Source organism: Crinia signifera, chromosome 2 (assembly GCF_055691185.1).
Source record: "Crinia signifera chromosome 2, ASM5569118v1, whole genome shotgun sequence".
NCBI classification, from domain to species: Eukaryota; Metazoa; Chordata; class Amphibia; order Anura; family Myobatrachidae; genus Crinia; species Crinia signifera.
The window spans coordinates 144,438,127-144,454,955 of record NC_139218.1 but is presented as its reverse complement, the minus strand read 5'-3'; the positions used below and the strand labels follow the sequence as shown (position 1 = coordinate 144,454,955).

Here is a 16,829-nt window from a genome sequence, read left to right as displayed (position 1 = left end):
TTCCTTTAGACAGGGGACCCCCTCCCACTTGTCATTACTGGCCACAAACTGCACAGGATAATATTACACTGTCAAAACACAGAGTAAAAGCAGTATACACTTGGTCAATGGGTAACTGCAAGGGTGGGATTAATATAATCAGCACTGCCTCTAGTTAAAACCCCTCCCATGACAAGGCCGCTGCTGCTGCTGTCCTCCATGGGCCTGAGAAGCATATGATGAGCTCCACCAAGCAGAGCTCAGCACAAGCCTCTCAGCCTCTGACCTCATGTGCAAAGTCTCATGGGACTTAGTCAACTCCCAGTAATGCACCACACACTGATGCTTAGCACCATTAATCATTGTCACATTGGCAGATAGGTGAAGCTACATGCCAACCACAGGGGGCTCCTAGATAGAGGGGGGCCCAGGGGTACTGACCCCCTTTGCCCCCCTTTTAATCCGGCCCTGGCGGGAGCGCGCATCCTTAATGGTAATGAAGATACACACTAATCAAGTTGTTCAATGATATAGCTCAGTATGGGTAGCAGCTCAGTCAGGTGATACTGAAACAACTCAGAGTTTGCAGAGAAGTGTATGGCTGGAAACTGCCAGGCTGAGGCTTGTATGTGTAATTACTGTACAGGTTGAAAACTCCCATATTCAAAATCTTTTTTGGGTGGTATTTAATTGTTACATCTTCTTCGTTCTCACGGCTTAAGTCATATTCAATTTACGTTGTTTTTTTCCAGCACATATCGCTCTCATTGGGGTTGATTCTTTTAACTGTGATGAATTCGCCATTGTGAATTATCACAGCAGCAGCTTCAGTAAACGGTGGCCAGAATTCACACACAAGCTAGCTGCCATAGGGTACCAAGCTATTTTGAGCAAACTCGGGCTGAAAAACTTACAGAAGGTGTGAAAGGGGATCCCTGTGGGAATGGCACCTTAAACCCTTCTCAATTAATAGGATCAGCTAAATCAGCGGTTTTCAAACTGTGGGTCCTGACCCCAAAGTGGGTCCCGACATTCTCAGCATGGGGTCGAGACTCCATGTTGCTGGCCATCAGGCAGATTACTTTTCTAATCTCAGTCAGTGATTCAAGGTGTCTGAATAATCTGTTGAATGTCTGTTATTTTAGACTCCTCACATTGGGCCTTATTTTGGTTCATTCTTTCTGACAAAATCCTTCTTAGATGGACAAAACCATGTGCACTGCAGGGGGGCAGATGTAACATGTGCAGAGAGAATTAGATTTGGGTGAGTAATTTTGTTTCTGTGCAGGGAAAATACTGACTGCTTTATTTTTACACTGCAATATAGATCTCACTTTGAAGTAAAACCCCACCCAAATCTAATTCTCTCTGCACAAGTAACACCTGCCCCACCTGCAGTGCACATGGTTTTGCCCATCTAAGAAGGATTTTGTCAGAAAGAATGAACCAAAATAAGGCCCATTATTTTGTGCCTCCACAATGCTACCATGCATGTGCTGTCTGTTGACTACACATGTGACGTAATGGCCTTCTGCAGTAACTTGCTGGGGTCCCGTAATTATTTTTATTGTCTGATGGGGTCCCAGGGCAAATAGTTTGAGGACCCCTGAGCTAAATGAAACAATGGGCATGATGTGAAAAGTCCTGTTTGAGAACTGAAATGGGGGACTTTCCATACATTTGAAAAAAGCTAAACATGACACTACGGAGAGCTGCTGCACACCTTTATAATGCAAACACAGTGCCAGAATCTGAGTCACATGTAATACATAGTGTTCACTGTAGCACCCTGCCCCTTTTAAACCCCATGCAGTTCTTTCCTAGGGTGTCGCTCTCTGTTGTGGTGCTTAAAGCACAGCCTGATCTCTATTCCACTGCTCAAACACTGTGCTAGAAGCAGAAAGCGCCACACCAGGCAGGAAAGAAGAACTGCACAGGTTTTGATGCATGGTGCTAGAATGAACACTAACAAAGTTGTCTCGGTATTCACGATGATCCAAAAATACTTTGGGGGTAAATTTGATTCAAGGCAAAGGATGTGTATTTCTGTAGCCATGGCAGACAAAAGGATCTTGCACCCTTCGTCTACCCGAATCCCAAATTTGCTACAAAGGGCTCACTACTTTATGGGCTACAATCACTTTTGTGAGCGATCAAGCTGCAGTAAAGGGGCGGCAATTGCCATGTTGATTCGGCTGGGCAATTGTCTGTATCTAGAATTGAATTCCTCCCTTTGTTACAAGTGTATGAACCATGCCTCAGGTGCCAACAAACACAAGAAAATATAAGGAACTGGTTATTTTAACATCTGAAAATACAGAATGAACGATAAAAAAACAGTAATTATTCCATTAGTGACCCAATAATAATGCATACATCCCAACATCAGAGGTCTCAACAGCAGGAAAGGTTGAAATGGGAACATGGACGTGCCTTTGATGTAATCAAGGTCGACAATAAAAGTGCAGACCATCATAATGTCAACACCACAATAGCGACATGTAATATGTTGACATTCTGAGAATGTCAATATTAAGGTTATGCTGCGGATTAACGATAGCTGAGAAATACTTACCATAATGTCAGAGGTTTAAAGGTCTGACTCCGAAGTGATATTCACATGACCACACCAAGATGTGGCTGGATCCGTGAGAAAAAAGGCAGGTCAGTGCTGTCCCACATGGGAGGATATGTCTAAATCTAATTTTTAATGCTGCAATCAGTTAAGACACTTGCCTTTTCATCGTGCTAAGTAGTACAACACCTCCTAACTACTCCCAACCTACACAAATTAGGACAAATGTGTTTTTCATTTCCAAAGGTGGGACAGTTGGGAGGTATGATGTTATCTAGCTAGATTTGTGATACAGAATGACAGAAAACTAGTATTTAGCAAACTAAAGGGGATAATAAACAAAGAGGGTATTAGTACTACAGTTAAACCACAGCACTGTACTTTGAAGAATCAATTAATGAGGTATTAGGAACTCCTTTGTAGTTTCATTGTCAATAAGTTTGAATTCTAAATAAATGTATAGTGTAATTCAACTTAAAACATAATCCAACAACAGGATTACATTTAATGTAATAATATTGTGACAGTATATGTGACATTCAGTCCACAAAACATCAGTGTGTGAGTACAGGGAGTGTGCACCGTTAAGAGTTTTTCCTCCTTGTTTGGCTCTGTAGCACCACTGACTTGCCTCTCCCCCAACTCCACCTCCTCCTCCCTCACATGCTGGGTAGGGGTGGCCATAGGTGCAGTCAGCATTGATGGTTGCCATCGATGGCAATTCTGCAACCAGCCATTGACAGTTACAAACTATGTGATGGACAGCCATCCATAGTTTTAGCTATCGATGGTCATCCATTTTCTTCGACTGACTGGCCCATAGGCCAATCAGAACGGGAGGGCGGGCTTCAGAGTTGTTGGGGAGCGGAGCAATGCTGCGTTGCCTGGCAACTTGAAAAAAGACAAAAAAAAACTGTGCCATCGATGTAGGGAAACCATCTGGTTCTTCCCCATCGATAGTAGAAGTATTCAACATCAGCCGTAACCATCGATGATCATCCCTAATGCTAATGACAGGCTTTCTGTGTATGCTGCAGCAACAATGGTGCCTTCTCACATGCCTGCTGAGCAGTCACTCAGCCATGCCAAACTGTATTCAGCAGCCAGTGCCCCTTTCATATCTCATTTAACGCCTGAAAGTACAATTAAATTAATTTACCTTGTTTTATTTGTATGCTTGAGGACAATGCCACCATGAGGATGCCGACTTGAGAAATAAGCCCTGTACACATGGTGAGATATTGACTAAAGGCCAATTTTGACTAAGCAATTTTGAGAAAGATTTTTGGCTAGATGCACTGGAGATTTTGTCTAATTAATGATAGTCTATGATCTAGTCAAAATTGCCTTGCCTGCACAGTCTATGCTAAGCACTCTTTGCTAGACAATAATGACTAAGCAGGAGACAAATAGGGAGATTTTGACTAACCTTTCTCTGAGATTTTGACTAGTCTACCAAAATCTCACCGTGTGTACACCCCTTTAGACAGTGACAAAGACACCACTGATGCTAGAGATACTGTAAAAAGGGTCTATAAAAATGAACTTTTTTAATATGGTCTGTTTTATAATTATATTGGTAGCCTATTTTCCTTACAGTTTAAAAAAGAAAAAAAAATCATATAAAGTAGTGTGCTGTTTTACATTCCAGTAACAAGCTGCCAATATAATTCGGATTTTTTTATTTTTACGGAAATTTTCTATTGCATCTACAGCATCTATATTTATCTAGTGCAGAAAGTAGTTATGGGATGTACAGACTATGTTCGACCCAGAATAAAGTCTACATATTGACAATGTAAATATGCTGCTTACAGCGTGTTAAATGCATAGATAGCACAATTTTAAACATGATAACTAACTTTGTTTACAGTTGTAGGTACTTGTGTATTTTGGCGGCGCCCCCGATGTCCGTCGACGACTTTTTCATACCCCCACTATCCACGTCGGCGTGGAGTTGAGAATAGAATAGTGTGGCGAGCGCAGCGAGCCACCGAGCCCGAAGCGTGGCGAGCCCCGCGAGGGGACGCGGATACCTTCACAGGTAAACGGTCACAGGTATCCGCGTCCGCTCGCCACGCTTCGGGCTCGGTGGCTCGCTGCGCTCGCCACACTATTCTATACTCCACGCCGACGTGGATAGTGGGGGTATGAAAAGGTCGTAGGACGCGTACCGCTGCGCTCGCCACGCTTCGGGTTCACGTTTATAGTGGGGGGGTGGCGTGGGGGTGCATTTAACATTGTAAGCACCCAATTGGGTGCTTAACATTGTATAAGCACGTGGATAGTGGGGGTATGAAAAGGTCGTAGGACGCGTACCGCCGCCCCTCGCGGGCTCGCTGCGCTCGCCACGCTTCGGGTTCACGTTTATAGTGGGGGGGTGGCGTGGGGGTGCATTTAACATTGTAAGCACCCAATTGGGTGCTTAACAATGTATAAGCACCCATTAGGGTGCTTATACAATGTTTAATCGCATCGCATCGTATGGCATTGTATGCCATGTACAATTTCAAAATTGTATGCCATCGTGCACTATCGTACGATATCGCGTCGCATCGCATACCATCGTATACGTTATGGTATGCGATGCGATGGGCGCCGCCAAAATACAGAAGTACCCAGTTGTAATACCAATCCAGTTAACATGTTCTAAGTAGAATGTTGTTAACCTTGTTTATATGTCAGTGCCTTCATTTAACTCTGTCAGTGTCGATCCCATATACCCATCCCATTCTGCGTTCCCTTCCTCTTTTTCACATTTTTACACTCTCCCCATACAATAATTGTCCAGTAGCGCTAGATACACCCGACTAGACATGCGCAATAGACAGTGCTAGACACAACACCCTAATCAACTGTGCTGCACATGATTATGTTGTGATAATGACACACTATAAAACCCATTTGCCTGTAACACAAAATAAAATCAATGGGTTTATACACATAGTTTAGTGGTCCCGCTAGTATGTGGGGCGGGCATTTTGTAGCTGTGCGTGGGCGGGACTCTGCCAGTGTCACTATTTGGGGCGATCCAGCCCCCTCTAAGTCTCCACTGTGGCATGCCCCAGCCGTCAGCGTCACTGATAAAGGTGTGCCCAGCACCTTGCCCCAAGCTCTCCCTTCAATGCAGGCGGCAAGGAAGAACGCAGGCTGTTTTAGCAGCAAAAGGGTCAGGGGCACATATTGTCCTTTAAAAATTGGCCAATGTGCGGCACCCTGTTAAAACAGCTTAACAGGAAAACTATATTTGACAAAGATAAATAAGCAATGTTACAACCAGTGGTGGTTTTTACCTATGTGCTCAGCCTAAGTGAAGCCAGATGCAGTCAATGAGACTGCACTGGCTTTACTGTGACTGGCAGTCATTTCATATTGGAAGTCCGACCTGACAGTCACCCGCAGTAATATGCAAATAGCATATGCCTTGGAGCCCAATTTGGATCCTATAGGCTGCAGCCAATGCAGCCCATAGAAGCTGGTGGTATGCGCAGGTGCATTACTATCACTGATATTGCGTATTCACCACTGTTCCAGACGCATTTCATTTACCCTGGACAGGCGCAGGGGCCGCGAATGGGAGCAGTGGTGAGCTGCAGCAGTGGCAGGCGCAGGACTGCCGGCAGCACAGCCAGCCCCTACATCAAAGAGGTAGGAGCCACCGCTGCTAGTAACCATAATTTTACTAAGAATAAAAGGTGTAACCTTGATACTAGCACTTCATTACGGACAGCTCCTCCTACATCTTTCTGGCATTGTCTGACACAGGTAACAAAACACAAACTGTTGATGTGACATTAATGGGCTTATTCGATGTATAAATCAGTCAATCCCCACTGCATTTCTGTAAAGGAAACTCTGCGCCAATGTTTTTTTTTTAAAAGAGAAGCACCACCCTCCCTACAGAATTGCAGACGTACAGTATTAACCCCTTCCCGACATTGCCTTTTGTGTTAATTTTTTTTTTTTTTTCCTCCTTGCGTTCAAATAAGCGTAACTTTTTTAATTTTCCGGCTATATAGACACATGAGGGCTTTTTTTTTGCGGGACAAGTTGTACTTTGTAATGGTACCATTTACTATACCGTATAATATTCTGGGGAATCAGGAAATAATTCAATGTGGGGTAAAAAAAAAAAAAAACGCCATTCCACAATTTTGCGCTGGTTACGCTTTTTTTGGAGTTCATAGTTCATTTAAAATGATGGGTTATCTTTATTCTATGGGTCATTACGATTCTGGTGATACCAAACTTATATAGTTTTCGTTATGTTTTACCACTAAAAAAAAAATAGCAACTTTTACGGTTTTTCGAATTTGCGTCGCGTCGCCATGTTCTGCGGCTTATAACTTTTTTATTTTTCCACCTACGGACCTGGGTGAGGGCTCATTTTTTGCGGACTGAAGTGTACTTTTTAATTAATACCATTATGGGATATGGGCGACTTTCTGATCTCTTTTAGTTATTTTTTTTTGGGTACGCGATGCGACCAAAAAACGTAGTTTTGGCGTTGGGAATTATTTTCCGTTTACGCCTTTAACCGTGCGGGATAACTAATGTTATATTTTAATAGATCGGACTTTTAGGAACGCGGCGATACCAAATATGTTTATTTTTTATTTATTTTTATTTGTGAAATGGGGAAAGGGGGGTGATTTGAACTTTTAATATTTTTTTATTTTTTTTTTATTTTTAAACTTATTTTTTTTTTTTTTTTTACTTTTACTACAAGGCCCCCTAGTGTACTTGACCACTAGGGGGCGCGATCGCCTGTACTAGGTTCAGCCATAGAGCTCTATGGCTGAACATAGTGATTTTCAGCACTTTCTATTACATCCTGCCTCAGGCAGGATGTAATAGGAATACTGACACGGCCAGCACAGGGGTCTACATTAGACCCCTGGCTACCATGGCAACCGATCGGCACCCTCCGATCTCGCCGCGGGGGGCCCCGATCGGCGCCGGAGGGGGGCGCCCCCCCTCCGATCAGCTATTTAAGCACTGCGGGCGCTTTGCCCGCGGTGCTTAAAGGGTTAAACGGCCACGATCGGCGAACTCGCCGCTCGTGGCCGTGAGAGCAGGTGCCTGGCTGTAATATACAGCCATTACCTGCTCTCTTTCAAGCCAGCTCACTCCGTGAGCTGGCTTGATTCCCCCGCAACCGACACATGACGTATATATACGTCATGTGTCGGGAAGGGGTTAAGCATAAGTAATCCAGTTGTTTGTACATATTAATGTGAAATATTTGATGTTTTTATTACATTAAAATAAATGTGTTTTACCGTATAATAGGCCTAAGTCAGCATGGATCCGTACTTAGAGAAATTGCAATCCGGTCGATTACCGAACGACTGTGTGTGCGCGCAGCAATCGCACATTGCAACTAAATATTTATAAGAACAGCAGTTTGATTGACAAGAAGCCAACATTTAGGTATTTAAACATGCCATTTTCTGGATGTGTTTGGCAAAACGCAGGCGTTCCACACAGTTTTTGAGGTGGGTCTATGACATCACCAATGACCACATCAACCCTTTTTCTTCAGCAGATTTGTGGAAGCCTTAGACTGGCGTATATGGAAAAAAAAACTCTTCAATGGTTTACATTTTTGAGAATGGATCTCGTTTCTTGCAATGATCACAGGCATCTGATTTTTCTAATAAGTAATCCATGCTGAATAATACCCAATGAGTCATCATACATCCCATTGTAAGTATATGCTTGAACGTCATCGCCAATATCTCTGAGGCTATGTAAAGATCAATCGCTTTTCGGCTCCCCACTAACCCAGAAAAAGCTCTGATAAATGTTTAAGTGCACCGAGCCCTCACTGAGTATGCTGCAATGAGACATCTTTAGAACATAAGACATATTTCACAAGATTGATGCTTTGACTTCGAGAAATTAAAACCTGTGGTGAAGTAAAAGTCAGTATCAGATGGACATGGTCCTGCAGCAGCACTGCAGTACAGGAATCATCGCACTGAGCACACAAGGGAGAGTTGCGGATTAGGACAGGGTAATCCCTACCCACTGCATGGGTCTCAGCAATGCTTAGCAAATGCTAAAAATATTAAATATATTCAAAGCAGCTTAAAGAGGTTCAGTAGTTAAACCAGCATCAGTCAGAGATTTGACAAAGGGGGGGGGGGGGGGGGGGGGGGGAGTGCTGCAGAGCGTCTTGCAGATTATAGAACAGTACTCAGTACAGTACAAAGATGGGGGCAGGGAGGTTTGTAAGAGGTTTCGGCTAACCACATAACTGTGCGTGAGTGCCAATTACACACAACCAGTGATTTACTAAATCAACAATACACTGTTCTTCCTTCAGGTAGGGAAATGTATGTGTCTCCTTCCATGTCAGACAGAAAACCAAGATAGAAAATAAAGATATAGAAAAGCAATGGTGTCAAGAAACTATTCCTTGAAATAAAGAATAGTGTAAATGAAACAGCATTCAGAGTGCTACAAACCACTCTTTACTATAGTTTACAATAATATTTTACATATATTATGGGCAGTACGGCTGGTGTAATGGTTAGCATTACTGCCTCACAGCACTGAGGTCATGGGTTCTATTCTCGCCATGGCCTTAACTGTGCGGAGTTTGTTTATTCTCCCCGTACTTGCGTGGGTTTCCTCTGGGTACTCTGGTTTCCTCAAATCCAAAAATATACTGGTAGGTTATTTGGCTACCAACAAATTAACCCTAGAATGTCTGTGTGCGTGTACATGTTGTAGGGCATGTAGATTGCAAGCTCCACTGGGGCAGGGACTGATGTACATGTTGTAGGGAATGTAGATTCAGTGGCGTAACTATAGGGGGTGCAGGGGATGCAATTGCTATGGGGCTTGGGGGGGCCCGGCCCCCAGCAGGCTATCCCCTGCACCCCCTTGATCTTTTTCTTTTCTGCAGTTTTTTTTTTTTTGTAATATTTCAGCGTGGGCAGTTGCTGCGCTGCCCTCTTGTAATACATCTCATCATTCACAGGCGCCGGGGACAGAGCATTAGAGCTCAGGGCTAGGAAACAGTACATCCTGGCTCCGCCCTGTGAGCACTGAAGCCCTGCGTCGGCCGGGAAGCAGTGGAGCCCTGCACCACCCGGGAAGCAGTGGAGCCCAGCATCATCCAGGGAGCAGAGGAGCCCGGCGTCATCCAGAGAGCAGAGGAGCCCGGCGCTGCGAGGGGAGAAGTAAAGGTCAGTATGGCACTGCTGGGGAGCAGCGCGTGGAGTCGGCGCTACCCGGGGATCATTAAGGGCGCACCTCCCCATGAGCAGTAAATCCCAGCGCCACCCAGGAAACAGTAGTAAAGCACTGTGCCCCAGACGAGCATCAGATTCAAGGAGGAGAGCAGGGGACCATGGTGCTGGGAAGTGGTACAGCCCAGCACAGAAGAGTAAGGGAGCCCTGCACCAGCTAAAGGAGCTGGTGAGTGCATTTGCAGACCTGCCAGGGGGAAGCCAGTCAAATCCTTGCTCCCCCTCCTCCCATCCCGTCATTCCCCATACCCACTCCCCCCCCCTTATCCTCTTCCCCCTTAACCTTTTGTCTTACCACACTGTCCTTCCCCTCGCATTCCCCCCCCCTTCCCCTGTAATCCCTCTCATCTCCCTTTTCCTCCCTCCCCTTATCCCTCACTCCCCTTGACCCCCCCTCATACCCCACTCTCTTAATCTCTCTCCCCACCACCCCGTCTCTTTTTTGCTTGCTCACCATTCCCTTTTCTCTCTTCTTCTTTTTCACCTCCATGTTCTCTCCGTCCCCCACCCCCTGCTCTCTTCCCCGTCCCCTCTTCATCTCAACCCTCTCTCACTCCCCCACTGTCTCACATCTTTATTTCTATCTCTGCCCCTTGTCTCTTTCTCCTCTAAATAGCGTCTACCCACCTCTTTCCCCTCTCCCTCGTTGTTCCCTCTGTAACACCTTTTCTTTCTCTCTACCGTGTCTACAATTGGCTCTGTCTCTCTCTGTCTCACCTCCTTTCTCTCCCTGACACTCTCACACTCTTTATCCCCTCTTCCTCTCACCCTCCTCCTTTTATCTTTCTCTCCTTTCTTTTTCTTGGCACCCTTTATCTCACTCTACCCACTCTTTTTTCTGACACCCCCCCACCCCCCAAGCAGCATTGTAGTGACAATGAGGGGCCCTTTTAAGGATTTTGCTATGGGGCCCATGAAGTTGTAGTTATGCCCCTGTGTAGATTGTAAGCTCCACTGGGGCAGGGACTGATGTGAGTGTTGTAATATTCTTTGTTAAGCGCTAAATATGTGTGCGCTATGTAAGAAACTGTTAATAAATAATAATAGATAAAAAGGAAGGAAATATTGGTCTGCCACTCCTAGCAGGAAGTGTCACTGTTATGGAGCCTACACACGGAGCGATTTTGGGGCACATTCTTTGATCGCTTAGAAAATGACCCTACATTGCTTCATGTGTAGGGGCGATAGCAATGCATACCCCACACATCGCTATCACTTGGCGATTAATATCCAGCATGCTCTTAGTCAATCGCCAGTCAGGGCCAGTGTCCTCACCTGAGAACACTGCTTCTATCACAGCGCTGACACATTGCTTTGTGCTGAGCATTCTAGCATCGCTCAGCAAATCTCCCTGTGTGTAGGCCCCTTAAGATGCTAGACGGAAAGAAAGCATTTATTGCAAAACTGCCAATTTTTTGAGGTCACAAATAAATTTTGGCAGTGGCACTATTCACTGTTCCACTAACCTTTTATACACAGCTCAGTTACATAAATGATTGACCTCTCTCACATGCCTTACTTGCCAAGTTTTTTCAGTATAACTAAAGATTTGTTTCCACAAGATTAGTCAGTGACCATAAACATCTCTCTGTCTACTTCAGTTGTATAAGTTTTTCTGTGATTCAATGATGAGATTTCTCAAAACCTTTGTGGGTAGATGTTGCGCAGACAAATTCAAGGACTAAGAAGTAATTTCTTAGAGATTATTGCTGACAGTAGGCTGGCCTTCCGCAAAGGAAAGCTTAGAAGGTACCCATAGTACATGTTCTAAGTACAAGGCTGATTGTAACATTAGGCAAAGATCACCAATCAGGTGTCAACAGAAATTTTATTTCATGATGTCACTCCCTCAGTGATTTTAATGCACCACTTACACGCCTAGCCGGAGCACTGGACAATGATAGTATGGAGAAGCAGCCAGAATCTTAAGATATGAGGAGCTCAGGGGCGGGCTGGGCCGGAGGAAAGGGTGCCATGTGCCCCCTGGGCCACTTCATTGATTAGTGCTATGGGCCGACTGTCAGCAGCCGCTGGCCGCAGCTAGGATTGCTTGCAAGGCTGCTGAGGCTGTGTGGGGTGACCAGTGCTCACTCTGGCACTTCCGGGGGTATAAAATGAACCGGATAACAGAGAAAGCAGCAGCTACAGTACACTGCACCACTACTAGGCCCTCAAGACAGCCGGAAACGATTACACAGCCTGCCCGACCTGTTGCAGCAGACTCTACCTATCAATTACCGAACTCGCAATTTCTCGGCGAGTCAAGTGACGTCATCGCGGGACATTTAAAATAATACGAAGGAAAACAAATTGTCAAGCGCCTGGTTGGTGCTGCTACCGGAGTGGTGTGCGGTTGGCGAGAGCTGCGAGTGAGTGCGAGCTGTTATGCAGTCCTTTGTTAGTGCAATACTTGGGTAATATTAAGCCTGTGATATCCTGTTATTATACAGGAGGAGCAGCCTGTGGTGTCCTGTTATTATACAGGAGGAGCAGCCTGTGGTGTCATGTTATTATACAGGGGGAGCAGCCTGTGGTGTCATGTTATTATACAGGGGGAGCAGCCTGTGGTGTCATGTTATTATACAGGGGGAGCAGCCTGTGGTGTCCTATTATTATACAGGAGGAGCAGTCTGTGGTGTCATGTTATTATACAGGGGAAGCAGCCTGTGGTGTCCTATTATTATACAGGAGGAGCAGTCTGTGTTGTTCTGTTAATATTCAGGGGAAGCAGCCTGTGGTGTCCTGTTATTATACATTTAATGATGCACTGTTACTTATGGGCCAGTGCTCTGGGCTTGCCCCCTCAGGCTAAAAGTTGCCAGCCAGCCCCTGGAGGAGCTTCTGGCTGATGCTTTTCCATATCAGTTACCTGTACTGCACCATCTGCAAATGTGCATAGAAGCGCATTGTGCGAAGTTCCAAAATGACATGGAGTTGATGGATGTCCTGTACTTTATATAATTTTTTTTTAAGCTGTTCAGCATTTGACATATACAAGTAAGGCAGAATAACAAAATGCACTGTTTTTTCTTCTTTTATTACATGTACTAAATTATGAATCTCTGTGTACAAAATGTTCTCCATTAAGGAATATAAGCTTAGTTCTGGGTGCCCAATGCTGTATTTTATGTATGTATATATATTAAACCAATCCCTGTAGAAATAAGCATCTACAGCAGAATCAGGTTTCTAAAAATAAAAGAAAATTCACTACAATCTTAAATAATGATACAGTTTGTCCATGGTAACAGTGCACTAACAATAGCCATAGTTTTTTCTTCACACAGCAAGGATAAGTGCTACTGTCAGCATTAACAGGACAAATGAGCTTTCCCTGCTATGTACAAGAAAACTGTATATAAAGCAGTACAGCTTGAGTATCGGTATGCCCTATCCAAAATAAAAATGGTCGGGACCAGAAGCATTTTGGATAATGGATTATTCTGTATTTTGGAATATTTTTATAATTGAATGATGTATCTTGAGGTAGTTTGCATTTATGTTGTAAAAACACATCAAACACATGAAATACACACAAATATATTGTATTTGTGCATGAAACAAGGTTTTAAAACATGAAAAAAAGTCTGTGTACTCAGGTACTGAATTTGAATGGCAAGCAATCATTTTATTGCACATATTTAGTACCAGTTACATATCATGTCCCCAGTAGTGCCGGTTACAGGTGTATCCAGTAGTGCCAGTTACATATCATGTCCCCAGTAGGTTTTTAGCAAAAGTACATTCTGGAAACTATGGTTTTCAGAAATAATATATATATATCTCACCATCACATTGCAGACATGTTTGTGTGGAGGTAAACAGGGCATGGGTGAAGGTACTGTACAACATATTTTGTAATTTATTATAGCAGGTGCACAAGTCCACAGTGGATTGTTCAGAAAAGACAGCAGTGGGAAAACAGTAACATTTTCCATATAACACACTGCAGTGCACATTTTAATATTATGTATACTGTATTTAGACATAACTATGCACAGTGCGCTACAGCAAACTTCCCAGTGCAGCACAGGTTCTAGACCTGGGTACAGCCATATGCTGTGAAATGTTTGGTAAAAATGCAAGTTTATCATGCATTTTAAATACTTTTCTCTAATACAGTACCTTTATGGTACTGGTAGGCTGCAATAATGCACGAGAAATACAGTGGCCTGGGTGCGATGCACCCTCCAATTTAAAGCACGGGTGCTCATTTAGAACACAACAATGTTAAAAGGACCCATAAGACTTGCACCCTATTTTGGAATGTGCCATTTAAGCACCAACAAATGAGAAGTGGATTAGTGAAGAACGCTGGATGCAACGAGATGTTGCATTGAGCAAATATGCACCTGCTAGTAAATAATCCCTGGCCTATTTCTTTTACCGTATAAAGGACCCTTATTGTGCTTGGAGTACAGTATATAGACCCAAACATCTGACAGGCACGGTTGAGTGACGTGAGAAGAGAGTGGGTGTGAATAAATGACGTCATTACCTTCTTCGGGGTCTTGCTGACGGAAGCCATAAATGTAAATCTGTTTGACGCCTCCGGTTCATCGGCTGCAGCTGCGTCTGGGGTAGACATGATGGTGGATGGCCCGAGCCAGTAAGGTAATGCTAGTTGATGAATGGTGTGACTGTAAACCGATACTACTAGAAGAAGCACCGGCCGGGTCGAATGGACGTCACGTCACCAATACGTGCTACGTCATTACGACTGGTAAAGGGAGTTGCGCGTCCAGGGAACCACAAGAGGGCGCTAGTAAGACACCTGTAATGTATATTCTAATATACAAATTGCTGTTTTTGTTGTACTTTACTAGTAAACTTTACTAGTTATTGATTGTGAATTAAATATGAAAGGCATTCATTATTCTGTAGGAATGAATGAGAAGTATACTTTAAGTTTTTTTTTTTTTAAATGATTGCTGGCCTTCTAGTATATATATACCATCACCTGTATTGATACCCCTTTCTTATAAATGAACCTGTTCAAAACAGAGGATATCAATCAAAAATTAACAGGGAAGTCCAGGAAGAGAGTGTTCATATTGGAATATATGCCATAGGGCAGTGATACCCAGCGGCGTAGGGAGGGTGGCTCCAATGGAGCGCTTATTCCAGGAACCCTTAACTATGACGCAATGCAGCGCTGGCTCTTCAAAAGCTGAGATTCCCAGCTGAGCCAACAGGAAGAGACAGCAACGCTGCTGAAGATCTGCCTCGGAACGGGATGTACTAAGGACATACTTGCCTACTTTTGAAAACTAGTTTCAGGGAGATTATAGTTGGAAGTAGAATTTTGCACAGCGCCCATTGAGGAGGCATGTCATGCTCCACCCAAAGGGCGTGTCTAGTTCCATATATGGAGAGATTGTGAACGTGGCACCTAGAAGCGTGGCTGTGCTACATCAGAGAGGAATCTTTTATAATGACTTATATCCAAATGTTGATGAGCCCCAAAGCAGTTAGTAAGTGCTACTATACTTGGTAAAGTGCTGGGAAATGGTGCTGATGATTCAATGTAAATGTATCAATCTCTCATTCCTTTTTCCCCCAAAAAAGTAACAGTGTAATGTGGGCTAGGTGAAATGAGGGAGATTGCTATCTACTTCATTTGATAATTTACAGATTACAGTACATAAAGCTTTTAAATTATATATTTATAGTTAAAGAAAAGTTACAGCATTTATGTAGCATCTGCATTGCTTTATAACAAGGTCATATAATTAAATAAGGAAACCAGCATCCTAAAATCAATATTGAGTCCTGACACAGTTTTTTATGTGTTTCCAGGGGAATGATGGCGATATCCTTTTTTTATTTACGTGGGAGGATCAGGTTTGGATTACTAGGATTACTTGTTTCCTAGCAGGGCGCCCAGTATGCTGTAAGTGTACAGGGCTATTCTCCGTAGCAAAATCGCATTGCATCTCATGGGCCATTATAGTGCCATGCGATGCAATGCGATTTTTTAATGTTTTAATGTAATTTATTCACTGCTCTGTTGGCCCTAGGGGATTGCATTGCATTGCACCTCCCGAAAAATTGCATGAGATTTTATATGGTGCGATGCCGTTAGCTATACACTTGTATGACATACAATGAGGTTTCACTGACCTCCTCACTATCCACGCCACCCTGAAGCGTGGCGAGCGCAGCGAGCCCCGAGAGGTGCGGCGGAACGCGTCCTCCCGACCTTTTCATATCCCCACTATCCACGTCGGCGTTGAGTTGATTTAATATAGTGTGGTGAGCGTAGTGAGCCACCGAGCCCGAAGCGTGGCGAGGGGACGCGGATTACTTTACATGTATTCCGTGGCCCCTCACGGGGCGCACCACGCTTCGGGGTGGCTCGCCACAAAATATAAAGTCAACCCAACGCCGACGTGAATAGCGGGGGTTCCGTCGCCGCTTGCCACGCTTCGGGGTGGCGTGTATAGTGGGGGGGTCAGTGAAATCTCATTGTATGTCATACAAGTGTATAGCTAATGGCATGGCATCGCACCCTATAAAATCTCGTGCAATTTTTCGGGAGATGCAATGCAATGCAATCCCCTAGGGCCAACAATGGTTTATACCAGGTTTATATTGCAGATCTACACAAAAATAGAGAACTTCCGCACCAGTCTTTTAACCCCTTCCCGACATTTGACGTATATATACGTCATGGCCGGGATGTACTTCCCGACACATGACGTATATATACGTCATGACTTTAAACTGTCACCGCGTCTATAGACGCGGTGACAGTTTAAACATGTCTGCTGTCCCTGACAGCAGACATGTCCCTGCATGTCCAGGGGGGGCGGCGATGCCTCCCCCCCGTCGGCGATCGCTGTGATTGGCTGTTCAATGTGAACAGCCAGTCGCAGCGTTTTCCTGTGTTACCGGCGAATCAGACGCTCGGTAACATAGGGATCAATCACCGCCGGGTGGGAGGGGGCGTGAGGGGGTCACCGGTGATGACCACACCTCACCCCACCTCACCCCACCTGCCCCCAAGGCTG

The 16,829-nt window shown here is 44.4% G+C and overlaps 1 protein-coding gene across 4 annotated transcripts in view; it reads right to left on the bottom strand.

The window, feature by feature from the left end:
* Positions 1–14,516, bottom strand: part of AHCYL1 (adenosylhomocysteinase like 1) — a 99,716-nt gene extending 85,200 nt beyond the window's left edge. For all 4 annotated transcript variants that reach the window (XM_083173068.1, XM_083173069.1, XM_083173070.1 and 1 more), the window contains exon 1: positions 14,315–14,516. In XM_083173068.1, the coding sequence (XP_083029194.1) occupies positions 14,315–14,404 (90 nt within the window). In that variant the 5' untranslated portion in view covers positions 14,405–14,516. The remainder of the gene's footprint in view (positions 1–14,314) is intronic.
* Between the last annotated feature and the right edge of the window lie 2,313 nt (positions 14,517–16,829).